The sequence below is a fragment of the Hypanus sabinus genome, chromosome 5 (genome assembly GCF_030144855.1).
Source record: "Hypanus sabinus isolate sHypSab1 chromosome 5, sHypSab1.hap1, whole genome shotgun sequence".
Classification (NCBI taxonomy): Eukaryota; Metazoa; Chordata; class Chondrichthyes; order Myliobatiformes; family Dasyatidae; genus Hypanus; species Hypanus sabinus.
In genome coordinates, this window is record NC_082710.1 from 146,422,650 (window position 1) to 146,450,020 (window position 27,371).

Genomic DNA, 27,371 nt, shown 5'->3' on the forward strand with positions numbered 1-27,371 from the left:
TAAATTGGATTAGTAAGTATGCTGATGATACTAAGGTAGGAGGTGTTGTGGATAATGAGGTGGGTTTTCAAAGCTTGCAGGGAGATTTATGCCGGTTAGAAGAATGGGCTGAACGTTGGCAGATGGAGTTTAATGCTGAGAAGCGTGAGGTTCTACATTTTGGCAGGAATAATCCAAATAGAACATACAGGGTAAATGGTAGGGCATTGAGGAATGCAGAGGAACAGAGAGATCTAGGAATAACAGTGCATAGTTTCCTGAAGGTGGAGTCTCATGTAGATAGGGTGGTGAAGAAGGCTTTTGGAACGCTGGCCTTTATAAATCAAAGCATTGAGTACAGAAGTTGGAATGTAATGTTAAAATTGTACAAGGCATTGGTAAGGCCAAATTTAGAATATTGTGTGCAGTTCTGGTCACCGAATTATAGGAAAGATATCAATAAATTAGAGAGAGTGCAGAGACGATTTACTAGGATGTTACCTGGGTTTCAGCACTTAAGTTACAGAGAAAGGTTGAACAAGTTAGGTCTCTACTCATTGGAACGTAGAAGGTTGAGGGGGGATTTGATCGAGGTATTTAAAATTTTGAGAGGGATAGATAGAATTGACGTGAACAGGCTGTTTCCATTGAGAGTAGGGGAGATTCAAACGAGAGGACATGATTTGAGAGTTGGGGGCAGAAGTTTAAGGGAAACACGAGGGGGTATTTCTTTACTCAGAGAGTGATAGCTGTGTGGAATGAGCTTCCTGTAGTAGAGGCCAGTTCAGTTGTGTCATTTAAGGTAAAATTGGATAGGTATATGGACAGGAAAGGAGTGGAGGGTTATGGGCTGAGTGCGGGTAGGTGGGACTAGGTGAGATTAAGAGTTCGGCACGGACTAGGAGGGCCGAGATGGCCTGTTTCCGTGCTGTGATTGTTATATGGTTATATCCGACACCGAAAACAACAAGCTGTCCTCACACTCATACTTCCCCCTTTCCTCAAATAACAGGAAAAACTGAAACCTAAACCTACCTTGCCTTGCCTGCTTCCGCCTAAGCCCGTTGAGCCCAAGCCCTTAAGCCTACACTCTGCTGCCCGCTGTATAAGGCTGTGTCCTTTTTAAATCTTCCCCACTTCACTGCCCACCGTCACACGCCCGTGCAGTCCCGCCTCTCTTAACTCCGACGAAAATAAGAAAAATTCAAGATGGCTCCCGCCACACTCCCGTTCTGATCCTCCGACTTCCTTCTCCAAACCAAAACCGATTCAGGATTTCTGCTCTTTTTAAATCTTCCCTGCTTCACTGCCCGCTGTCACATGCCTGCGCAGTCCCGCCTCTCTTAACTCCGACAAAAATAAGAAAAATTCAAGATGGCTCCCGCTGCACTCCCATTCTGATCCTCCGACTTCCTTCTCCAAACTCTGGATTTTTCTGCCTATCAAGTGGAGGCCAGCTCATTAGTATTCACCAGGCAGAAGAACTTGTAGGCCAGAGAGCTGGGGATGGATGGTGGGTATTTATTGATATTCTGGGGCACATCTGCATCATAAAAGATAGAAATCCTTGGGCACTTTAAGGTGGACAAGTCCTCAGGGCCAAAGAGGATCTATCCCAGAATACTAAGGAAAACAAGGGAGGTGACTGTTGTGGCCCTGACAAGAATTTTTGCATCTGCCCTAGCTGTGGGTGAGGCGTAGAAGACAGGAGCGCAGCTAATGTCCACTTTTTTCAAAGACAACTTGGAAAAGCGCTTCTAGTGGTGTGCTACAGGGATCAATAATGGGTCCTTGTTGTTACATAAGAACACAAGAAATAGGAGCAGGAGTAGGCCATCCGGCCCATCGAGCCAGCTCCACCATTCAATAAGATCATGGCTGATCTGTCCGTAAGCTCAGAACCATCTACCTGCCTTTTCCCCATAACTCTTAATTCCCTTACTATGTAAAAAATCTATCTAAATGTATCTTAAATATATTTAGTGAAGAAGCCTCAACTGCTTCCTGGGCAGAGAATTCCACAGATTCATCACTCTCTGGGATTCCTCATTTCCGTCCTGAATCTTCTCCCCTGAATCTTGAAGCGATGTTCCCTAGTCCTAGTCTCACCTACCAATGGAAACAGCTTTCCTACTTCTATCTTATCTATCCCTTTCAAAATTTTGTTCGTCATGTATAAAAATGATCTAAATGATTATGTGGTTAACTTGATCAGCAAGTTGGCTGATGACATGAGATTGGGTGTGTTGTGGGCAGTGAAGAAGACTATCATGGCTTGCAGAGGGATCTGCATCAGCTGGAAAAATGGCAGATGGAATTTAATGCAGACAAGTGTGAGATTTTGCACTTTGGCAGGACCAACCAGGGTAGGTCTTACACAGTGAACAGTTGGGCACTGAGAAGTGTGGTAGATGTTTTGTTGAAAGTGGTGTCACAGGTAGATAGGGTCGTAAAGAAAGCTTCTGGCACACTAGCCTTCATAAATCAACGTATTCAGTACAGGAGATGGGACGATACGTTGAAATTGTATAAGATGTTGGTGAGACCTAATTTGGCGTATTTTGTGCAGCTCTAGTCATCTACATACAGGAAAGATGTAAACGAGGTTGAAAGAGTGCAGAGGAAATTTACAAGAATGTTGCCAGGACTGGAGGACGTGAGTTACAAGAAATGCTTGAATAAGTTGGTACTGTTTTTTCTCTAGAACGTAGAAGATTTGAGAGGCGACTTGATAGAGGTATACAAAATAATGAGAGGTATAGATGGATTACTGACCGGACATTTGATCCTGTGTTGTGTCACCAAGATGGGTTACTGACTGAACATTTGATCCTGTGTTGTGTCACCGAGATGGGTTACTGACTGGACATTTGATCCTGTGTTGTGTCACCGAAATGGGTTACTGACTGGACATTTGATCCTGTGTTGTGTCACCGAGATGGACCATTGACTCTGGACATTTGCTCATGTGATCTGTCACTGAGATAGATCACTGACTGTACATTTGCTACTTCTCTCTGCCAATTCTCTGCAAATGTCTTTTCTTGTTCCACACTTCCTGCACCAGAACCATCTTGTCGAGGATATGCATCTTTTCTTTAACCACTGCCCCAAATGCCTTTCATCCAAGCAAAAGCACATAGGCTCAGATTAACAGTTGTAATTCAATGGAAGTGAGAGCACATCTGCTGATGGACTCAGGAGAGTGTGGTACCAACAAGTACCAACTGCATTAGCGAAGGGTTGGCAGAAACTTTCTCTCAAAAACACAATGTTACATTAGTTTCTGAAACACATTGGTAGATCGTGCCAACAAAGTAACTGAGGCTTCAAACCAGCATTGTAAAATCAAAGGTTGCCAAACAATAAGACAGACATGAGAGATTGTTCAGATGCTGGAAGTCTGGATGAACACATGGAAAATGCTAATGAATTCGGCAGGTCAGGCGGCATCTGTGGAATGAAATGGACAACTGAATTTCTAGGCCACGACCCTTCATCAAGACATCAAACAACGACATGTTGTGTTAAAGACATTAACTGAATGTAGTATGGAGTAGCACCTACCCTTTCATTAGCTGAGCTGCAGTGAAGTAGGCAGCCATGGCCTGGTCATGTTCACCCTCCACTGCAAATGAATGGCCATAGGCGATCCAAGCCGGACCATAGGTTCTCTCAAGGGTAGTGGCTTTACTGAGGAGGTTAAATAAATTCTGTTAGAAACAAATGCCTATTAGCATAGACCGCGACACAAATCAGGAAGAGAAGTCGCAAGCTTGTACAGCAGCAAAGGACATGGCCCTTCAGCCCATCATGTTTGTGCTGATATGCCCATTTTAATTAAACCCCCCTGCCTGCATATTACTCCATTCCCTACCCGTTCTTCTGCCTTTCCAGACACCTTCAGTGTCTTACACTTTCAGTGTAAAATACCTTTCTCGTAAATTTCCTTTAAATTTTCCCCCTTTCACCTTAAACTTATGCTCTCCACTTTGGGAAAAACATCTGGACTATCTACCACATCTGTGATTCTCATCGTGTTATCATTGTGCTCCCCAGCCTTTGAAGCTTCAGTGAAAATTATTCAAATTTGTCCGACCTCCTCTTATAGCTAATACTCTCTAATCCCGGCAAAATCCTGGTGAACCTCTTCTGCATCCTCTCCAAAGCCTCCACATCCTGTAATGGTGATTGGAACCACACATGATCATATAACCATATAACAATTACAGCACAGAAACAGGCCATCTCGGCCCTTCTAGTCCATGCCAAACGCTTATTCTCACCTTGTCCCACTGACCCGCACTCAGCCCGTAACCCTCCATTCCTTTCCTGTCCGTATACCTATCCAATTTTACTTTAAATGACAATACCAAACCTGCCTCTACCACTTCTACTGGAAGCTCGTTCCACACAGCTACCACTCTGAGTAAAGAAATTCCCCCTCGTGTTACGCTTAAACTTTTGCCCCCTAACTCTCAACTCATGTCCTCTTGTTTGAATCTCCCCTACTCTCAATGGAAAAAGCCTATCCACGTCAACTCTATCTATCCCCCTCATAACTTTAAATACCTCTATCAAGTCCCCCCTCAACCTTCTACACTCTAAAGAATAAAGACCTAACTTGTTCAATCTTCCTCTGTAACTTAGGTGCTGAAACCCAGGTAACATTCTAGTAAATCTTCTCTGTACTCTCTCTATTTTGTTGACATCTTTCTTATAATTCGGTGACCAGAACTGTACACAATTCTCCAAATTCGGCCTTACCAATGCCTTCTACAATTTTAACATTACATCCCAACTCCTATACTCAATGCTCTGATTTATAAAGGCCAACATACCAACAGCTTTCTTCAACACCCTATCCACATGAGATTCCACCTTCAGGGAACTATGCACCATTATTCCTAGATCACTCTGTTCTACTGCATTCTTCAATGCCCTACCATTTACCATGTATGTCCTATTTGGATTATTCCTACCAAAATGTAGCAACTCACACTTATCAGCATTAAACTCCATCTGCCATCGTTCAGCCCACTCTAATGGCCTAAATCTCTCTGCAAACTTTGAAAACCTACTTCATTATCCACACCACCACCTACATTAGTATCATCTGCATACTTACTAATCCAATTTACCACCCCATCATCTAGATCATTAATGCATACGACAAACAACATTGGAGCCAGTACAAATCCCTGAGGCACACCACTAGTTACCGGCCTCCAACCTGACAAACAGTTCTCCGCCACTACTCTCTGGCATCTCCCATCCAGCCACTGTTGAATCCATTTTACTACTTCAATATTAATACCTAACGAATGAACCTTCCTAACTAACTAACTAACCTTCCGTGCAGAACCTTATCAAAGGCAAGATCCTCCAGGTGAGGCAAAGATTTTTGCAGCAGTAGGGTTAATAAATTTACTGATGACACAAGTGTTAGGGGTGTTGTGGATAGTGTGGAGGGCTGTCAGAGGTTACAGAGGGACATCAATAGGATGCAAAACTGGGCTGAGAAATGGTAGATGGAGATCAACCCAGACACAGTGGCGTGCAAAAGTCTGGGTACCCCTGGTCACAATTTCTGTTACTGTGAATAGCTAAGCGAGTAAAAGATGACACATTTCTTTAATATTTTAAGCAAGATTACTTTTTTATTTCCATATTTTAGAGTTTCAAAATAACAAAAAAAGGAAAAGGGCCAGAAGGAAAAGTTTGGGCACCCTGCATGGTCAGTACTTAGTAACACCCCCTTAGGCAAGTATCACAGCTTGTAAATGCTTTCTGTAGCCAGCTAAGAGTCTTTCAATTCTTGTTTATGGGATTTTCCCCCATTCTTCCTTGCAAAAGGCCATCTTGCATGCACTGCTCTTTTGAGGTCTATTTACAGATTTTCGATGATGTTTAGGTCAGGGGACTGTGAGGGCCATGGCAAAACATTCAGCTTGCGATCTTGAGGTAGTCCATTGTGGATTTTGAGGTTTGTTTAGGATCATTATCCCGTTGTATAAGCCATCCTCTTTTCATCTTCAGCTTTTTTTTTACAGACGATGTGATGTTTGCTTCCAGAACTTGCTGGTATTTAATTGAATTTATTCTTCCCTCTACCAGTGAAATGTTCCCCCGTGCCTCTGGCCGCAACACAAGCCCAAAGCATGATCGATCTACCCCCGTGCTTAACAGTTGAAGAAGTGTTCTTTTCATGAAATTTTGCATCCTTTTTTCTCCAAACATACCTTTGCTCATTGTGGCCAAAAAGTTATATTTAACTTCATCAGTCCACAGGACTTGTTTCCAAAATGCATCAGGCTTGTTTAGATGTTCCTTTGCAAACTTCTGACGCTGAATTTTGTGATGAGGATGCAGGAAAGGTTTTCTTCTAATGACTCTATCATGTAGAACAGTGCACCACCACTCCAGAGTCTGCTAAATCTTCCTGAAGGTCTTTTGCAGTCAAATGGGGGCTTTGATTTGCCTATCTAGGACTCCTACAAGCAGTTCTCTTGGTCTTCCAGACCTCGACCTCCACCGTTCCTGTTAACTGCCATTTCTTAATTACATTACGAACTGAGGAAACGGCTACCTGAAAACGCTTTGCTATCTTCTTATAGCCTTCTCCTGCTTTGTGAGCATCATTTATTTTAATTTTCAGAGTGCTAGGCAGCTGCTTAGAGGAGCTCATGGCTGCTGATTGTTGGGACAAGGTTTGAGTCAGGGTTTTTACAAAGCTTTGAAATTTGCATCACCTGGCCTTTCCTATCGAAGACTGTCCAACAAGCCACAGCCCTAACAAGCTGATTAAGGTCTGAGACCTTGGTAAAAGTTATCTGAGAGCTTAAATCTCTTGGGGTGCCCAAACTTTTGCCTGGCGCTCCTTTCCTTTTTTTCCACTCTAAAATTGTACAAAACAAAAATAATACACTAATCTTGCTTAATATGTTGAAAAGAATGTTTCATCTTTAGTTTTATGACTTTTTGCGATCAGTTCATCTTCTACTCACTTAACTGTTCACAGTAACAGAAATTTTGACCAGGGGTGCCCAAACTTTGCATGCCACTGTAAGTGTGAGGTGGATCATTTTGGTAGGTCAAATATGATGACAGAATATAGTATTAATGGTAAGACTCTTGGCAGTGTGGAGGATCAGAGGGATCTTGGGGTCCGAGTCCATAGGATACTCAAAGCTGCTGCGCAGGTTGACTCTGTGGTTAAGAAAGCATATAGTGTATTGGCCTTCAACAATCGTGGAATTGAATTTAGGAGCCGAGAGGTAATGTTGCAGCTATATAGGACCTGGTCAGACCCCACTTGGAGTACTGTGCTCAGTTCTGGTTGCCTCACTACAAGGATGTAGAAACCATAGAAAGGGTGCAGAGGAGATTTACAAGGATGTTGCCTGGATTGGGGAGCATGCCTTATGAGAACAGGTTGAGTGAACTCGGCCTTTTTTCCTTGGAGTCACGGAGGATGAGAGGTGACCTGATAGAGGTGTATAAGATGATGAGAGGCATTGACCATGTGGATAGTCAGATGCTTTTTCTCCAGGGCTGAAATAGCTAACACGAGAGGCCACAGTTTTAAGGTGCTTGGAAGTAGGCACAGAGGAGATATTAGGGGTAAGTTTTTTTAAACGCAGAGAATGGTGAGTGCGTGGAATGGGCTGCCGGCGACGGTGGTGGAGGCAGATACAATAGGGTATTTTAAAAAGATTCTTGGATAGGTACATGAAGCTTAGAAAAATAGAGGGCTATAGGTAACTCTAGATAATTTCTACAGTGACATGTTCGGCACAGCTTTGTGGGCTGAAGGGCCTGTATTGTGCTGTAGGTTTTCTATGCAACGTGACTTCCTTTTATACTCAATACTCCAAATGAAGAAGGAAAATATACCATGTGCTTTCTTACCACATTATTGACTTGTGTTGTTACTTTCAGGGAGCTATAGACTTGTACACTGTACATCAGTGCTCCTACGGCTCCTCCCATATATTGTACACTTCCCTCTTACATTTTCCTTCACAAAATTTGCTTCACACTTGCCTGGATTTAAACTCTATCTGGTTTGTATCCTACTGAATCCTTTGATAACCTTCATCATTATCCACAAATCCTGCAATAATTGTGTCATCTGGTGATGGATTTTGAGTAAGAGTAACACACCCTGACAACTACAAAACCAAGTCAGAATCCAATTTATTACATCTAGATGGATCCCATGTGCCTTAATCCTCTAGATCACCCTGCCACAAAGGAACTTGTCATGTGTTTTTCTAAAGCTGATATAGATGGCATCCACTGACCTACGCTCAACGATCTTGAGCATCTACTCAAAAATCTGATCTAGCTTTGTATGACATGGCCTCCGCTGGACAAACCCATGTTGACTTTACCTTACAAGTCTATATGTTTCTGGATGAGAGTAGATCCTATTGCTAAGAACCTTCTTTAATAATTTCCCTACTACTGATGAAAGGCTCACTGCCCTGTAATTTCCTGGTTTGTCTCTGTTGGTACTTAAAAAGAGGAATAACTTGTGGTGAAAGAGAATGCAAAGGTCCTTCCAAATGACCCCAGCAAGCTCCTCTCTTGCCTCTTTCAGTAACCTGGGATAGATCGCTTCAGTCCTGGATACTAATCCATCGTAATTTCTTAAAAAAAAAACACAAAACAACTCATTTTGAAGAGTTTGAGGAAATTTGGTTTGTCACTCAAAACACTTGGAAACTACAGATGTACAATGGAGAGCATTCTGACAGGCTGCATCATTGTCTGGTATTGCGGGGGGGGGGGGGGGGTGGTGAGAGGTGCTACTACACAAGATTGAAAGCTACAGAAAGTTGTAAAACTAGTCAGCTCCATCACAGATACTAGCCTCCATAGTATCCAAGACCACTTGCAAAAAGCAGTACCTTAAAAAGGCAGCATCTATTATTAAGGACCCCTTTCACCCGGGATATGCCCTCTTCTCATTGTTACTGTCAGGAAGGATGTACAGAAGCCTGAAGGCACACCCTCAGCGATTCAGGAACAGCTTCTTCCCCTCTGTAATTCGATTCCTAAATGGACATTGAACCCATGAAAATTACCTCACTTTTTATTTCTCTTTTTTGCACTGCTATACTTAATTTAAATAATATATATTTACTGTAATTCATATTTTTACATACACATATCATGTATTGTACTGAACTGCTGCCACTAAGTTAAATTCCATGACATATGCAGATGATATGAAACCTGATTATGATCCTGATACCTACAAGACTTTGAATATCAGCTATGCTGCCCTGATGTTGTTATCCTTCATGTCCTTCTCCTTGGTGAATAACAATGCAAAGTATTTATTTAGTATTGTTTAGTCCCACCCTCTCCTAGTTATCTCTTTTTTTAAAATACGCATTTAATGCCTTACGATTCCCTAGTCCTATTCACAAAAGGTATTTCAGAGGAGCTTTTATACCTCCTGATTCTCTATTCTTATTCCCCAAAGGACTTGTTTGATTTTCAGCCCCTTACATATGTGTCATGTTTTCCTTTTGACTAAGTTTGCAGCACCTCTAATCATCCACGGTTCACAAACCCTGCCATCCTCAACTTCCTTCATGTTGGATGTGGAGTTACTCAATAAAAGCTACTCCTAATCTACTCTCCCAAACTCCTGTCTTAATTCAGTTGAAATTGGCCTTTCACCAGTTTAACCTAAAGAGGAGCATGAACTTTTCATAATAAATAGAAGAGTGAGAAGGAAGATAACTGAAAGATATAAAGAAACAAAGCACCTCCTTGGAGAACCAACGGGCTGCTTTCTGCTTTATAAAATTCTAAACAGTCAATAGTGTGTCTGGATATCGGATGTATGGAACAACTCAAACACTGGGTACAAAAATTGACAATTCCAAAGGACCCAATCACCAATCTATGTCAGACTGTACTATAGTGCACAACCCTAATCAGCATTGTAGAACACACAGCTGCCTCAATGTTGTTACACACCTCACACAGGGTCAAGAGGACATTCAGCCTCTTAACAACACCCCCCCAAAATGCCACAGTTAATCTGCCCCTAAGACAATGTGTCTTGGATCCACAATCCTCTCACCAAACGACAATACACCAATCTCTGTTTGAAAGTTTTAAAGAAAGCCTTAGAATTTGGGGAAAGGAATTCTTTTGTGTGAGAAAGTGCTTCCTAACATCACCACTAAACACCCGGTCATGGGAGCCCACTTTTTCAGTAAAACATAGCCAAACCTACAAATAATTACTAAAATAAAATTAAAACCTAGAGGAAAAAATGGATTTATGCCAGAAACTACAAAACCATTGTAAAGGACCATGTAACACAGCTGCATTCTCACCTGAGGTATCTCCTGGCGTGTTCGTTTTTGTGGCCAACCATGAGGTAGTAACAGCCAACGGCAAACCAGGACACCTGCTCAGCAAGGGGCAAGAGAAACAGCATTTTTTCCTCAGCGGCTAGCAATCAGCATAAGCAGTCTTACGTTGGAGACACATTGTGAGGTTTAAAAAGAGTTCAGGTAATTTTTTGGCTTTTTTCTCAGCACGAGGCCAATAAGGAGGTGTGAAGCATTGTTAAAGTGGTCTGACTCTGTCTCAACGGGCTTGGGCAAGCACAAATGGAGGTACTAAGTAAGTAAGTAAATAAAAAGTCTAGAACAGTTTTTTTCCCACCTGCTCGTACATAGCTAGTGTGCTGAGAATGGATCTGGATGTAGTGATATGTTCCTCGTGTGAGATATGGGAAATATGGGAGATCCCAGTCTCCCTGATAACCACATTTGCGTGACGTGCATCAAGCCACAGCTCCATAGAGACCGTGTTAAGGAACTGGAGTGGTAACTCAATAACTTTAAGCTCAAAAGGCAGAATGAGTAAAAAAGGTTTGAGCTACAAAGAGGTAGTCATCCAGTTGCAAGAGGCAGGTTCCTGGGTGACTGTCAGGAAAGGGAAGTCAGCAGCCAGTTTAGAGTATCCTTGTGGCTGTTCCCCTCAATAATAAGTATACTGCTTTGGATACTGTTGGGAGGGGGGAATGGCCTTCCAGAAGAAGCCATAGCAACCAAGTCTGTGGCACTGAGTCTGGCTCCATGGCTCAAAAAGGAAGGGGTGAGATATGGAGTGCAGTAATGATTTGGGATTCCATAGTTAGAGAAGAGAGTGGATGTGAAGGTCACCTAGATGGTACGTTGACACACACTAAACGTTTCAGGAACAGCTTCTAACCCTCCACCATCAGATTTTTGAATGGACAATACTGTAAAATTTTTAAACCCCTTTCGCACTATTTATTTAATTATTTGATATATACTTCTATTGTAATTTATAGTTTTGTTATTATGTAAGCACTGTACTGCTGCCGCAAAGCAACAATTCCCACAACATATGCCAGTGATATCAGTGATTCTGATTTTGTTTAGAAGAATGAGGGGAGATTCACTGAGGCCCAGCGATATTGAAAAGCTGAGCCAGAGGGCAGAGCCTCAGAATACAGGGACTTCCACTTAGAACAGGGGAGGAATTTTTTTCGCCAGGTGGTGGTGAATTTGTGGAATTCATTGCCACAGCTGCCTATGGAGGCTGTCATTGGGTATACTTAGAACGGAGGTTGATAGGTTTGTGATTAGTGAGGCCTTCAAAGGTTACGTGGAGAAGGCAGGAGAATGGGGTTGAGAGGGATAATAAATCAGCCATAAATCAAAACTATGTAAAGAGGAGCCAAAGATCCCACTACTGGCCCAGAATTACATGGCTGACCGATTACACAAGGCTCAACCCACCTCAAAACTTGGGGGTGAGAAAATGACCCCAGCACCTGCCAATCACTTGATCATCATCACCAGGTGAAAGTGCAGGTATCAAGCAAAGGCAAGTTATTGCTCAACTGGGATGTCCAACACAAACAAATGCCCACATACTTGGTAATTTCTGGTCATTGGGATCAACATCAAGAAAGATAAACAACACACACACACAAAATGCCGGAAGAAATCAGCAAGTCAGACAACATCCATGGAGGGGAATAAACAGTCAACATTTCAAGCCAAAGCCCTTCATCGGGATTCCAGATGAAGGGACTCAGCTTGAAACATGGACTCTTATTCCACTCCATAGATGCTGACTGACTCGCAGATTTCCTCCAGCATTTTGTGCATGCTGTTCTGGATTTTCAGCATCTGTAGAAACTGTTGTGGTTAAGAGAGATAAGTAGAGTGACAGAAAGGGAAAACAGTGCATGAATTGTGAATGAATTTTTGCATGAATATTGTGATTGAAAAACAATTTACCGGATTATTAGGGTACAAATCCACCAACTTGTGTGCAAGGTAGAAGAGCTCTGAAAAACAAAGGACAATGCAAAGAAAGAGTTAATTTATACAATTCTGTTTACAATGAGAAGCAGTGGGAATGTAATGATTCTGCACCAAATGTCAGAGTCAATCAGAGGTAAGGAACTGGCACCAGGTGTAAATATTGGACAGAAGGAAAGAAGAGGGAGTCTCAGTATAGACAATAGGTGCAGAAGTAGACCATTCGGCCCTTTGAGCCTGCACCGCCATTCTGAGATCACGGCTGATCATCTACTATCAATACCCGGTTCTTGCCTTGTCCCCATATCCCTTGATTCCCCTATCCGTAAGATACCTATCTAGCTCCTTCTTGAAAGCATCCAGAGAATTGGCCTCCACTGCCTTCTGAGGCAGTGCATTCCACACCCCTACAACTCTCTGGGAGAAGAAGTTTTTCCTTAACTCTGTCCTAAATGACCTACCCACTTATTCTCAAACCATGCCCTCTGGTACTGGACTCTCCCAGCATCTGGAACATATTTCCTGCCTCTATCTTGTCCAATCCCTTAATAATCTTATATGTTGCAATCAGATCCCCTCTCAATCTCAATTCCAGCGTGTACAAGCCCAGTCTCTCTAACCTCTCTGCATAAGACAGTCAGGACATTCCAGGAATTAACCTTGTGAATCTACGCTGTACTTCCTCTACAGCCAGGATGTCCTTCCTTAACCCTGGAGACTAAAACTGTACACAATACTCCAGGTGTGGTCTCACCAGGGCCCTGTACAAATGCAAAAGGATTTCCTTGCTCTTGAACTCAATTCCCTTTGTAATAAAGGCCAACATTCCATTAGCCTTATTTATTTATTAAATTTTTAAGAGAATTACATAAAATGAATAGAATATTAGAATAGTGGAAAATTAATATTGGCCCTCTCCCCTCCCCTTAACCCTCCCCCCCCCTTAGACCCCTATCTGAAAAAAAAAGAAAAAAGAAAGAAAAAAGATAGAAAGATTGCCTGGATATCGGAGGATCCCCACGTTCCATGGAGTTCAAAATTAACTTCAGTTTTTATTTTCCCCAAATAACTTATAATTTTATCTTCAAAGGACTTATATACTTAATCCTATCTTTTGTAGATAGGGGTGCCAAATTTTCAAAAATATATCATATTCATTTCTTAAATTATAAGTAATTTTTTCAAGTGGAATGCAGCTATGTATTTCATTATTCCAATGATCCATAGTTAAATATGAATCTGATTTCCAAGTAACTGCAATAGCTTTTTTGGCTACTGCCAATGCAATTTTTATAAATTTTTTCTGATATTTATTCAATTTAGGTTAAATATAAAATATCAAATAACACTCTTTTCTGTTATTTTCAACTAAAGTCCTATTTACGAGATAAACTGGGTCAAACAATGTTAATGCCAAAACCTAATGAAATAGAAATTTTAATTCAAAAAGGAAAAATTAAAAAATTTACATCTTGTATCTATAATTTGATTCAAAAACAGACAATTAAACCAGGAATCCATAAATCGACAAAAATGGGAAACTGATTTGAATATTAAAATTGATGAAAAAAATTGGTCAAGACTATGTCTTGATAGTATGATAAATACAATAAATGTCCGACTTAGATTAGTATAATATAATTTTTACATCAATTATATATAACACCACAGAAAGTAAATAGATTAAATTCAAATTTATCTGACCAATGTTTTCGATGTCATCAAGAAGTTGGTACCTTTTTACATTCTACTTGGTCCTGTTCTAAAATTCAACCTTTTTGGATAAATTTAAGACTTTTACTGGAACAAATTATTGGAATACAACTCCCACATAGCCCAATATTATTTTTATTAGGTGATATTGAAGGGATAACACCAAAACCTAAATTGAAAAAATATCCATTAGCCTTCTTCACTGCCTGCTGCACTTGCTCATTCACCTTCAGTGACTGATGAACAAGGACTCCTAGATCTCTTTGTATTTCTCCCTTACCTAACTTTACACCGTTCAGATAATAATCTGCCTTCCTGTTCTTACTCCCAAAGTGGATAACCTCACACTTATTCACATTAAACGTCATCTGCCAAGTATCTGCCCATTCACCCAGCCTATCCAAGTCACCCTGAATTCTCCTAACATCCTCATCACATGTCACACTGCCACCCAGCTTAGTATCATTAGCAAATTTGCTGATGTCATTCTCAATGCCTTCATCTAAATCGTTGACGTAAATTGTAAACAGCTGTGGTCCCAATACCCAGCCCTGTGGCACTCCACTAGTCACCACCTGCCTTTCTGAGAAACACCCATTCACCGCTACCCTTTGCTTTCTATCTGCCAACCAGTTTTCTATCCATGTCAATATCTTCCCCCCAATGCCATGAGCTCTGATTTTACCCACCAATCCCCTATGTGGGACCTTATCAAATGCCTTCTGAAAACCAAGGTACACTACATCCACTGGATCTCCCTTGTCTAACTTCCTGGTTACATCCTCGAAAAACTCCAATAGATTAGTCAACCATGAATTTACCGTTGGTAAATCCATGCTGGCTCCGCCCAATCCTATCACTGCTATCTCAATATGCCACTATTTCATCTTTAATAATGGACTCTAGCATCTTCTCCACTACTGATGTTCGGCTGACAGGATGATAATTCTCTGTTTTCTCCCTCCCTCCTTTCTTAAAAAGTGGGATAACATTGGCCATTCTCCAATCCTCAGGAACTGATCCTGAATCTAAGGAACATTGGAAAATGATTACCAATGCATCCGCAATTTCCAGAGCCACCTCCTTTAGTACCCTAGGATGCAGACCATCTGGACCTGGGGATTTGTTAGCCTTCAGTCCTACCAGTCTACTCATCACAGTTTCCTTCCTAATGTCAATCTGTTTCATTTCCTCTGTTACCCTATGTCCTTGGCCAATCCATACATCTGGGAGATTGCTTGTGTCTTCCCTAGTGAAGACAGTTCTAAAGTACTTATTAAATCCTTCTGCCATTTCTCTGTTTCTCATAACAATTTCACCCAATTCATTCTTCAAGGGCCCAACATTGTTCTTAACTATCTTCTTTCTCTTCACATACCTAAAAAAGCTTTTGCTATCCTCCTTTATATTTCTGGCTAGCTTAGCATTGAGCAGCCAAATGCTCCTTCACCAACGGCAGAGTCAGAATCAGAGTCAGGTTTATTATCACCAGCACGTGTCGTGAAATTTGTTAATGTAACAGCAGCAATTCACTGCAATGCATGATAATGGCAGAAGAAAAATATATAGATAAATCAACCAATTACTGTCTATGTATATTGAATAAATTAAAAATCATGTGAAAACCGATGTAACACGCTGTAAGGTTTCACTACTAATGTAATGGCTTCTCTGTAATGTTCCACTGCTAAGGCAGTGATTTCTCTGTAGCACCAATGTTTGGGTTATGACTGGAGATAACGGGGCATGCTAGCCAGTGAGCAGGATGTTGTACTTTCTTGTGTGTCCGGGAGCAGGGATCTTGTGGTCTTTGGTTGGGGAGTGGAGAAGAGTGAGGATGCAAATGGAGAAAGTTGGTAGACAGCCAAATGGAGTGGACTGAGGAGCACAGGTCCGAGAATCAGCTACGCTTGGAGGGAGGAGGTCAATGGGAACAAATGGATGACAATGTGAGTTCCAACATTTATGCATTAGACTGTTTCATGAGAATGGGGCCTTTTTCTTTTTTTTTGTTTCTTTATTAACCATATAGTCAAATTAAGAATTATAAAGCTCAATCATTTAATCACATATTGTGTACTGTTTGTTATTTCGTGGTACTAATTTGCATCGGGGACACATTGCGCAGCATCCAACTAAACAAGATTTCTTAAGTTTGGCTGGGCCAGGGGCTATCATCCCCTAGATTAAACTGCTAGCCAAACCGAAGGTTACACAAAAATAACGTATATTAACGTCGACGGGTTCAATGTCCATTTAAGAATCAGATGGCAGAGGGGAAGAGGCTGTTCCTGAATTGTTGAGCGTGTGCCTTCAGGCTTCTGTACCACCGACCTGATGGTAACAGTAAGAAAAGGGCATGCCCTGGGCGCTGGAGGTCCTTAATAATGGAAGCTGCCTTTCTGAGACACCACTCCTTGAAGATGTCTTGGGTACTTTGTAGGCTAGTACCCAAAATGGAGTTGGCTAAATTTATGACCCTCTGCAGCTTCTTTGGTCCTGTGCTGTAACCACGCACCCCCCCCCCCCCCCCACCTCCATACAGTGATGCAGCCTGTCAGAATGCTTCCCATGGTACATTTAAAGAAGTTTCTGAGTGTACTTGTTGACATACCAAATCTCTTCAAACTCCTAATGAAGTATGGTTGCTGTTTTGTCTTCTTTATAGCTGCATCAATAACGTTGGGACCAGGTTAGGTCCTCAGAGATCTTGACACCCAGAAATTTGAGGGTGTCTCTCTCCACTCCACTTTCAGCTCACTCTCTCCACTTCTGATCAGTCTATGAGCATCGGTATGTGTTCCTTTATCTTACCCTTCCTGAAGTCCACAATCAGCTCTTTCGTCTTACTGAGGGCAAATAAGGATACACCATCCCCTGGAGCCAAGAGTCTAAAGAACAGGTGTCAGGCAGACAACAGGAGGCTGATGCAGTGCATATTTGATAGATTAGGCAGGGGTTCTGGTAAGTCACCAAAGGCTGGAAAATTTCTGTAGATGTACTGTGGAGAGCATTCTAACTGGTTGCATCACTGCATAGGATCAGAAAAAGTAGAAGGTTGCAAATTCAGCCACCTCAATCATGGGCACACATCTCCCCAGCATTGGGTTCATCTTCAAAAAATGATTCCTCAGATCCATTACATTCACTACGCAAATTATCTTATAGACTAGAAGAATATGGGAAAATATCGGGTTATAAAATAAATTGGGATAAAAGTGAAATTTTACCTCTTACTAAAGGAGATTATAATCAATGTCGATTAATAACTCAATTTAGATGGCCAGCAAATGGTATAAAATATTTAGGTATAAGAGTTGATAATGATATAAAAAACTTATACAAATTAAATTACTTACCACTTTTGAAAAAAATTCAGGAAGATCTTGAAAAATGGATGGCATTACCAATAACATTAGTAGGTAGAGTAAATACTATAAAAATGAATATATTCCCTAGATTACAATATTTATTTCAATCATTACCAATACAATTACCCCAGAAGTTTTTTCAAGAGTTAAACAAATATGTGAGGAAATTCCTCTGGAAAGGTAAGATGTCAAGAATATCGTTGGAAAAATTGACATGGAAATTTGATCTAGGAGGATTACAACTTCCAAATTTTAAGAATTATTATAAAGCAAATCAACTTAGATTTATTGCATCTTTTTTCAAGAAAGATAAACCGGCATGGATTAGAATAGAATTAGATAAAATAGGAGAAAACGTACCAGAAGATTTTATATACAAATGGGAATCTAAATGGATACGGGAAAAGAAAGAATCTCCTATATTAAAACATTTGATTGATTTATGGAATAAGATAAATGTTGATGATGAGACAAAAAAATCTTTATTAGCAAAGAGATCTTTAATTCAAAATAGACTTATTCCTTTCACAATGGACAATCAACTTTTATATAATTGGATTCAAAATGGGATTAGATATATAGGGAATTGTTTTGAAGGAGGTATATTAATGTCATTTGATCAATTAAAGAATAAATATAAAATATCAAATAACACTTTATTTTGTTACTTTCAATTAAGGGCTTATTTAAGAGAAAAATTAGGTCAAACAATGTTATTGCCGAAATCTAATGAAATAGAAATTTTAATTCAAAAAGGAAATATTAAAAAATTTATATCTTGCATGTATAATTTGATTCAAAGACAGGTAATTAAACAAGGAGTCCATAAGTCAAGACAAAAATGGGAAAGTGATTTGAATATTAAAATTGAAGAAACAAATTGGTCAAGACTATGTCTTGATAGTATGACAAATACAATAAATGTTCGGTTAAGATTAGTGCAGTATAATTTTCTACATCAATTATATATTACACCACAAAAAATAAAAAAATTAAATCCAAATTTATCGGATCAGTGTTTCCGATGTAACCAGGAAACTGGTACTTTTTTACATTCGACATGGTCTTGCTCTAAAATTCAACCTTTTTGGACAAATTTAAGACTTTTACTGGAACAAATTACAGGAACACAATTTCCTCATAATCCAATATTATTTTTACTAGGTGATATTGAAGGGATAAAACCGAAACTCAAACTAAATAAGTATCAGAAAGAATTTATAAAAATTGCACTGGCAGTAGCCAAAAAAGCTATTGCAGTTACTTGGAAATCGGATACACATTTAAGTTTAGACTCTTGGAAGAAAGAAATCTATGGTTGTATTCCATTAGAAAAAATTACTTATAATTTAAGAGATAAATATGAAACATTTCTGAAAATTTGGAGCCCTTATTTACAAAAGACAGGATTAAATATATAGATGCTCTGAAGATGAAACAATTGGTTATTAGGGGAAAGAAATAAATATACATATTAAAGTTATTACGAATTCCATGGAGCATGTGGAGATCTTCCAACAACCAGGCATTCTTTCTTTTTTTCTTTTTTTTTCTTTCTCTTTTTTTTCTATAGGGCAGTTAGGGGGGAGGGGTTAAGGGGAGGGGGTAAGGGTTATATAGTTTTTTCATACTTTGTAACCATTTAAAAATACAATAAAAAAAGTTTTTAAAAATATGATTCCTCAAAAAGCTGTCATCCATCACTAAGGACCCTCCTATTACCCAGTACATGGCCTCTTATTACTACCATCTGAGAGAAGGTAGAACTGGAAGACAAACACTCAACGTTTTACGAACAGCTTTCTGAACACTGTCTTTCTGAACAGACAGTGAAACTAACCTCATGAACACTATCTATTTTTGTTCTCTTTCTACATAACTTACTTGATTTAACTTCTTAGTATTTTTCTTACTGTAATTTCTAGTTGTTTATTGGACTGTAGTGCTACTGCAAAGCAAATTTTGTGACATGCGCACAGCGGCCACTTTACTAAGTACATCCTGCTGCTGCTGCAGCCCATTCACTTGTGCATGCAGAGATGCTCTTCTGCACACCACAGTTGCAGTGTGCAGTTATCTGTTACCGTCACCTTCCAAACCAGCTTGAGCCAACCTTGTATTTCTTCTCTGACCTCTCTCATTAACAAAGTTTTTTCACTCACAGAACTGCCACTCACTGGATGTTTTCTCTGTAAACTCTAGAGCCTGTTGTGAAAATGCCACGAGTTCAGCAGTTTCTGAGATACTCTAACCACCACGTCTGTATCTAACAATCATTCCATGGCCAAGATCAATTACCATTTCCTCCCTGTTCTGATATTTGGTCTGAACAACAACTGAACTTCTTGACCAAGTCTGCATGCTTTTATGCATAGAGTTGCTGCCACATGATTGGCTGATTAGATATTTGTATTAACAACCAAGTGTACAGGTGTACCTAATAAAGTGGTGACAGAGTGTATGTCAGTGATATTAAACCTGATTCTGATAAATGAAGGTATATGATGGGGTTCCTACCATTTGCTTTGTTCAGTTCCACCAAGGCTCCAATGTGCACTGGAAGCAGCACAGCATGATATGGATCTTTATTCATCACCCTGGTAAAAGACAAGAAAGTAAACAGCTCAGGTTATTAGATTAATCTACCTTCAAAGGGAGTAAAAATTATGAAATTGTTTCCCATTACATAAGCAGGAGTCAGGCAGAGGGTGGCATTCTCAGCCATGGCAGTAAGTCATGGATTAACTTCCTCTCCAAACCCCACACAGCAAAATCCTAAAATTTATGGCAGTGCAGAGAGAGTGCTGCATCGTTCAGTGTCAGCTTTCAGGGAGTCTTTAGCCTCTAAAGATAGTCATAGAAAAGTACAGCACAGAAAAAGGCCCTTCATCCTATCTAGTCTATGCCAAACCATTTAAACTCCCTAGTCCAACAGACCTGTGCCAGGAACATAGCCCTCTGTACCCCTACTGTCCGTGTACCTACCCAAACTTAAATGTTGGAATTGAGCTTGCATGCACTACCTGTACTGACAGCCCGTTCTACATTATCATGACACCCTGAATTAATAAGTTTCCCCTCATGTTCCTCTTAAACTTTTCACCTTTCACCCTTAACCCATGAACTCCAGCTGCAGCCCCACCCATCCTCTTGCAATGACTCCATCTCAAACCCTTCACAATTTTGTATGCGTCTATCAAACCTCCCTTCAATCTTCTACCTTCCAAGGAATAAAGCCCTAACCTTTTCAATCAAGGATTTCTATTTCCATGTTAAGTGTACTTCTAATATGGAAAATCCTTGATTTGCAAATCCCTTTGCTTGTTGCTTTTTGGAGTATTAAGAGGCCAATACTAAAATTTTGGGTCATATACAATTACTTACACAAAGTTATCATCTTGTTCCATGATGCTCCTTGAGTTTTCATCCACTGAAAATATTCTGTGGAACTGGTGGTTGTATATGCCTGTGACAACCATCTGAATATGAAATAATAACTTCAGATATTCCAAACCGCAGGGCTATTCCTTCCAGAATAATATCTATCCACCAAGCTTCTCAAAGGTAGATAATCTGTTCATTATCTCAATGGTTATTGTGGGAGACTGCTGTCTACCAATTAGCTGCCAAATTTCCTCTGTTACCACAGCAATTACACTTCAAACACGATTTTTGTTGGCTGTAAAGAACCTTACTGATGATGTATAGACTTTACTTACATTGAAGTCAGTTTATAGCAAGTCTTGAAGTCACAATTGTAGTAATTCCTCTCTGCCATGGATACAACAACATCCAAGTTATCCTGAAGTCCATCAACTGATTCAGGAATTACTGTTTCACTTGGTTTATTATACTGTTAGGGGAAGAAGGAACAGTGTGAAAGCAACATTACTATAGCAGGTCAAACAATTGAAAGTTATTGAATCAGCAAAAGCAGGTACAAATTATAGGAAGAAAACAGTGACAACGATTTCAGTAACCCTTGCTGGAAGAGCTAAAAGTCTGTACTTGTTTCCAACTCGAAACTCTTTTTTCCTTGTTCAGATTGGGAATTATTTATGTCAATATATATATTCCCAGGGTAGAGGAATCCTAAACTAGAATGCACAAGTTTAGGGTAATAGGGGAACAATTTAAAAGGGAACTGGGAGGCAACTTTTTCACGCAGAGGATGCAATGGGTGCCATGGAAATAGTTGAGGCAGGTACAACAGTATCATTGAAGAAGTACTTGGATAGATATGTGGAAAGGTGTGGTTAAGAGGAATAGGGACTGAATGCAAGAGTGAGGCTACAAACAAGGCTGATTCAGGCCACCGTACTTCAAGAAAGCAGATTCATTGCAAAGAGGCCATGGTGGGGTCTGGTGATTTTGATCCAATGTGACACCCAGATGCCATAGGTGAGATTCGGAATTGGTGCCCATGCATACACTCAGTGGCCACTTTATTAAGTACACCTGTTCGTTAATGCAAAATATCTATTCAGCCCATCAGGGGGCAGCAACTCAATGCATACAAGCATGCAGGTGTGAGTCAAAAAGTTCAATTGTTGTTCAGACCAAACATCAGAACGGGAAGGAAATGTGACCTAAGTGATTTTAACTGTGAAACGATCGTTGGTCCCAGACTGAGTGGTTTGAGTATCTCAGAATCTGCTGAGCTCCTGGGATTTTCACTCACAAGAGTCTCTAGAGTTTACAGAGAGTGGTGCACAAAACAAAAAACATCCGGTGAGTGGCAATTCTGTCAGTGAAAAAGCCTTGTTAATGATAGAGGCCAGAGGAGAATGGCCAGACAGGTTCAAGTGACAGGAAGGTAACTCAAGTTACCACACCCTGCAACAGTGGTGAGCAGAAGAGCATCTCTGAATGAACAACACACCGAACCTGGGCTACAGCAGCAGAAGACCACCAACATGCACTCAGTGACCACCTCATTCGGTCAAGAAGTTCCCAATAAAGCGACCACTGAATGTATACTGCAGTTACTTGGCAAGGCTAGTCCAACAATACTTCCCAAATCCCAGATCCCTACCCCCAAACACATCAGGGACACAGGAACAGCACTGCCTGTGGGTTCACACATCATCCTGTCTTAGAATGCACCAACCATTCTCTCGCCTTCACTGGGTTCAAAACCCGGAACTCCCTCCACACAAACACCCTGGGAGAACCTTCACCAGAGGAACGCTCAAGCAGGTGACTCAGCATCTCCCCCTCAAGGGCAGTTAAGCCTGGGTGGTAAATACTGTCTTTGCCAATTAACCCTGCATCCTGAAAATAGATAAAATAAAAACAGAAGCAGCTGCAGCGTCAAGGGACATGTGGCTGGGACCTGGCTACAAAAGCAAAATCCATATACCTTGTTCAATACACAGCACACAAGATGAAATATATTGGCTCCACATTTGTTAAATACTTGCTCTTGGGAACATATGATAGTTCCTGGCATATTAATGTCCAAACATGCTTAAATTCTTCTCTGATCTAACTATCTCCATCTCTGAAATCTTTATGTATTTAGTCTTATAGTTGAAATTACTATTTAAAACCACTCCCTGCTCCCTCATGGCTCCATCATGCTTTCCTCTGTTAAGAAAGATGCTATATAAATGCACCCACCTGGCTCCACCTATCACCTGCCAGCTTGTATTCCTTCCCTCACCCCCCCCCCCCCCCCAAACCTTCTTGTTCTGGCTTCTTCACCGTTTCTTTCCAGTCCTGGTGAAGGGTCTTGGCTCAAAACATTGACCGTTTATACCTTTCCATAGATGCTGCCCTGATCTGCTGAGTTCCTTCAGGGTTTTGTGCATATTGCTCTACATAAACGCAAACTGCTTTGATGTTTCTACATCCTCTTACCAGCAAAGATACAGGAGCACCACCATGGGTCAAAGAGTGATATTGCAGCTTCCACTCACAGCAAGTGCCCAAGTACACGAATTCACAACAGAAAGATAACAAGGACCGAATGCAAGTCGTTAAATTAGAAATTAAACTATAACTAGAAGCACTGATCTAATCAAGTCAAGCTTAAACTGAAAGTTGTTAATATTTTAGTAGTACTGAATCCACAAACTGTGTTGACATTATTTCTCCTGATCATGCAATTACTGTTTCACGGAAACATTTAAAAGGAACAGTTACCTTTTTCAATTTATTTTCATACAGGAAGTACAGTAATTCATGCTCCTCTTCTGTGCACTGCTTACTGAAAGGTAACGAGTCTAGCAACTCCTTCTCTAAAATGAGGAAAGTTTTACATGCAGTTAATACATTGTCAAGAGAACTGTGTTACACAGATCAATATGACACTTCTTATCTTTTAGTCTCCCTGGCATGGGTGGCCTTCAGACTAACCCCCGCTGCTTACTTCTGACAACCCTATGACATCATCTCAGAAGCAGAAAATGACTGGTCCAACAAAGGCTGGGCTCAAGCTTTGCAAATGTTTGATACTGGAGTCTTGATCCCAATTCTGGACTCCATGTGTAGAGGGAAACACACAAAGGGGCAGGGTGTGGAGACTTCCAATATGGAGCATAAATACCATATGACTATGGACCAACAGCATTGAAGTACATCATCTGTCATCACAGCTTCTGGCACTCTACACACCGGCTGCCACGTTTCCTTCAGCCGTCCATATCACAAGCATTTCCTCAGTTATAAAGTGAGTTGGGACATCTCGGGAGTTTGAAGATATGTCTGAATTATTTATTTAAGATGTAGAGGAAGCAGCTTGTGAAGCAACTGAGAGTCTTTAGTCAGTAAATCTGGAAGACCTCCATGAAGCACAGGATGATAAAGGTGACTTAGTAGAAGTACACAAGATGATAAAAGACATAGTTTGAGTTGACAGCCAGAGACTTTTTCTCAGGGTGGAAACCGCTAATAAAGGGGGCATAATTTTAATATGATTGGAGGAATGCATGGGGGCAGTGTCAGAGGTAGTTTTCTTTTTAAACACAGAGTGTTGGGTGCAAGGAACATGCTGCAGGGGTGGTGGTAGAGGCAGATACATTAGGGACATTTAAGGAACTCTTCAATGGGCACGTGACGATAGAAAAATGGAGGGAAAGATGGGAGGTAACAGAGTGATCTTAGAGTAGGTTAAAAGATCAGCACAACATCCTGGGCCAAAGGGCCTGCACTGTGCTGCAATGGTCTATGTTTAACTCACAGTGGACTACCTCAGCTTTTAGTAATCGAACAAATCGGTAGCAAACCTTCCTGTGCTGTCAGCATGTGGTGTGATGTCAATAGGTCAAAAGCTTCAAAGCAGCACACGTCAAGCTTCAGTGCCTCTCTGTAGTTGTTGGTGGCCAGGGGTCGATTATCCATGGCATCGTAGATCTTCCCTCGCAAAAGGCAGATCGAACTTTTAATCTATCAAAAAAAGTTCCAACAGATTAAAAGGCAATCTATGTAATTCAATGAAAAATACAGGTACATGCATTTTGCACTACAATAACTTTGCATACAGAACTATTTTAAATTGCAATTACTTAAACAAACATGTCACCAACATGAATTTCAATATTTTGTAGATTCCAGTTAACTGGGACAGCCGCTTATTTGGGACAATTCTTAAAAGAACAAAAGCTAATTGAGAGAATAGCCAGGGTTCCTTCATGTATCTGGGATACTATGCCGCTAAATTGGTACAGGGGATTGATGCTTAACAATTTCTAACCAGTCAGTCACATAAACTCTTGAGGCCATTAGACACTACACTGTGCTTAGAGTGAACAATTTTTAAAGTAGCATCAGTTGTGCGTGGTTCAGTTCAAAAAGCAGTGATTTTTTCACTGACAATCGGTGAGAAATAAGCACGAAGACAATTGTCTTGCTCACTATGGTTTCAATCATTCAGGCTTGGAGAGGCCAGAAACATCCAAGAGTAAAAATGAAACTTCATTTGGAGGCAGCAATCAGCAAAAGCAACTGACGCTGACGCTGGAAAGACAGTCGACCTCCAGGAAAGACTGGCAAGGGCACACAAGGCTAGCAATCCTGTGTGCAGTACTCGCACCATACAAGCAGTATGGATGAATCAGGAACTAGAATTCAACTCAGAAGTCCCCTCACCAAGAACCCAGCAACTGAGCTGAACACAGCAGAGCCCACGTGGCAAGAGGTCCAGGATATCATCAAGAGAACAATGTCATCTGCTATACCCTACAAGATATATAAGAATTGCCCAAAAGTCCTCCAGAGGGTGTGAAATATAATGCCTACTAGGATTCAAACTATGCTTTACTTTAGCCCACTTTACAATCAAGTGGCAAAACCTCCAAAAAGGGATTCCAACTGGCTGTACCATCTCCCCCATCTTGTTTGCTATGGGTATGAACCTCCTCATATCAGCAGCAGAAGATGTAGCCCGAGGCCCATTGTCGGAGCCTGGGATCTGATAACCCACAATACAGGGGTTCATGAATGACATCACAGTAACCACTGTAACCCATGTCTGAGCAAGATGGGTACTGGAAACCCTGGGCTAGATTACCTTCAAGGCCAGGAAGTCCAGGTGCATGGTGATCAAAAGGGGCAAGCCTGTTCGCAAGTTCAGTGAGAAATCGTTCCATCCATAGAGGACAGACAACCTGGTCAAGTGTCTTGGAAAGTGGTTTAATGCAGCAATGACAGACAGCGCCAACATCACCGACACTGTAAAGCAGACTGAAGAGCGTCTGATGAAGATCGACGAAATCAGACTTCCTGATAAACTTAAGATATGGCTGTACCAACATGGAATTCTACTGTCGAAGGCATTGAGAGGAATGTCAACATCACCTGCAGAGGAGGCTGGGGATCTCCCCAAGTCTTTCAGTGGGGCCCGACATAAGATCAGGCTGCTTTCACTGGTAGTGGAGGAGCTCAAGGTGGCAAAGTAGAGAGTTGTGTTCTCACCAAGTTAACAAGCTAGTAAACCAAGCTGGAGTCACAGCAAGATCAGGCTGAAAGTGGGCTGCCAAGTCAGCCACAGACCAGCCAGTGAGCTCCCTGCAATTGACAGACATCATCAGCAACCCATACTGGGATGGCTAGGCCTCAGCTCTGCACACTTCCAACAATGGGTGATTGCAGATGCAAGGGATAAGCAGGATATGGTCAAGGCAGAGGTATGGAACTGTGAGAACGAAAGGCGGTGGAGCTGAGGTCACAGGGACAAAATGGAATCTTCCAAACACAAGATCACTTGGGCAGCTTTGGAGACTGCAGCCCTTCTGCATTTCTTTCTTCCTACAGTCTGTATATGACACTCTTCCTACAACATCAAGGATCCTTACATGCGGGCTGAGAAAGGACCCTAACTGCAAGTTCTGTGGTCAGCAGGGTTCACTGGCACACATACTGTCAGGATACAAAAGAGCTTTAAGATAAGGACAGTATAAGGTGGCATCACAACAAGGTCCTGCTGCCCCTTGCTGACAACTGGAGCAGGAGAGGTGTAAAAAGAGACCAACTGGCAGAGAGGCAAACAGGGCAGTCATTCTCATCAAGGAGAGGGCCACGCCAGTCATATCAAACAGGCCTAAATTCAACCTGCTGCTAACTGCCATATGGGAGATGAGGGTCGATGTGGGGAGAAAGCTGCAGTTCCTGGAGGTGTTGCAAACCACACTTTGACAAGACATCGTACTATGGTCCACTGAAGACAAGAAAATCATCCTGTTGGTGCTCACAGTACCATGGGAGGAAGGATGCGAGGAGGCTCATGAGAGGAAGGCCCTTAAGTACCAGTCCTTAGTCCAGGAGTGCAGGGACAAAAGATGGCAGACTTGGCTATTTCCAGTGGTGATTGACTGTAGAGGGACTCCGGTAATGTCAGCATGGAGGTTGGGCCTTGATGAAAAGAGCTTAGAACCAAGCAGCTCATAGGATGGAGGAGGAAGCAGAAAGAGCCTCTTGCTGGATATGGAGCAGGCGAGAAGAGTTGAGCTGGAAGTCAGGAGCAGATGGGTAG

General features: G+C 41.2%; 1 protein-coding gene across 1 annotated transcript in view; it reads right to left on the reverse strand.

The window, feature by feature from the left end:
* The window catches only part of cdc16 (cell division cycle 16 homolog (S. cerevisiae)), a 74,166-nt gene that overhangs the window by 27,091 nt on the left and 19,704 nt on the right, over positions 1 to 27,371 (reverse strand). The window contains exons 6-12 of the mRNA XM_059970551.1: positions 24,628 to 24,787; positions 23,546 to 23,640; positions 21,118 to 21,251; positions 19,916 to 19,995; positions 12,291 to 12,340; positions 10,344 to 10,417; positions 3,547 to 3,672 (exon numbers count right to left, since the gene is read on the reverse strand). Of these exons, the coding sequence (XP_059826534.1) occupies positions 3,547 to 3,672; positions 10,344 to 10,417; positions 12,291 to 12,340; positions 19,916 to 19,995; positions 21,118 to 21,251; positions 23,546 to 23,640; positions 24,628 to 24,787 (719 nt within the window). The remainder of the gene's footprint in view (positions 1 to 3,546; positions 3,673 to 10,343; positions 10,418 to 12,290; positions 12,341 to 19,915; positions 19,996 to 21,117; positions 21,252 to 23,545; positions 23,641 to 24,627; positions 24,788 to 27,371) is intronic.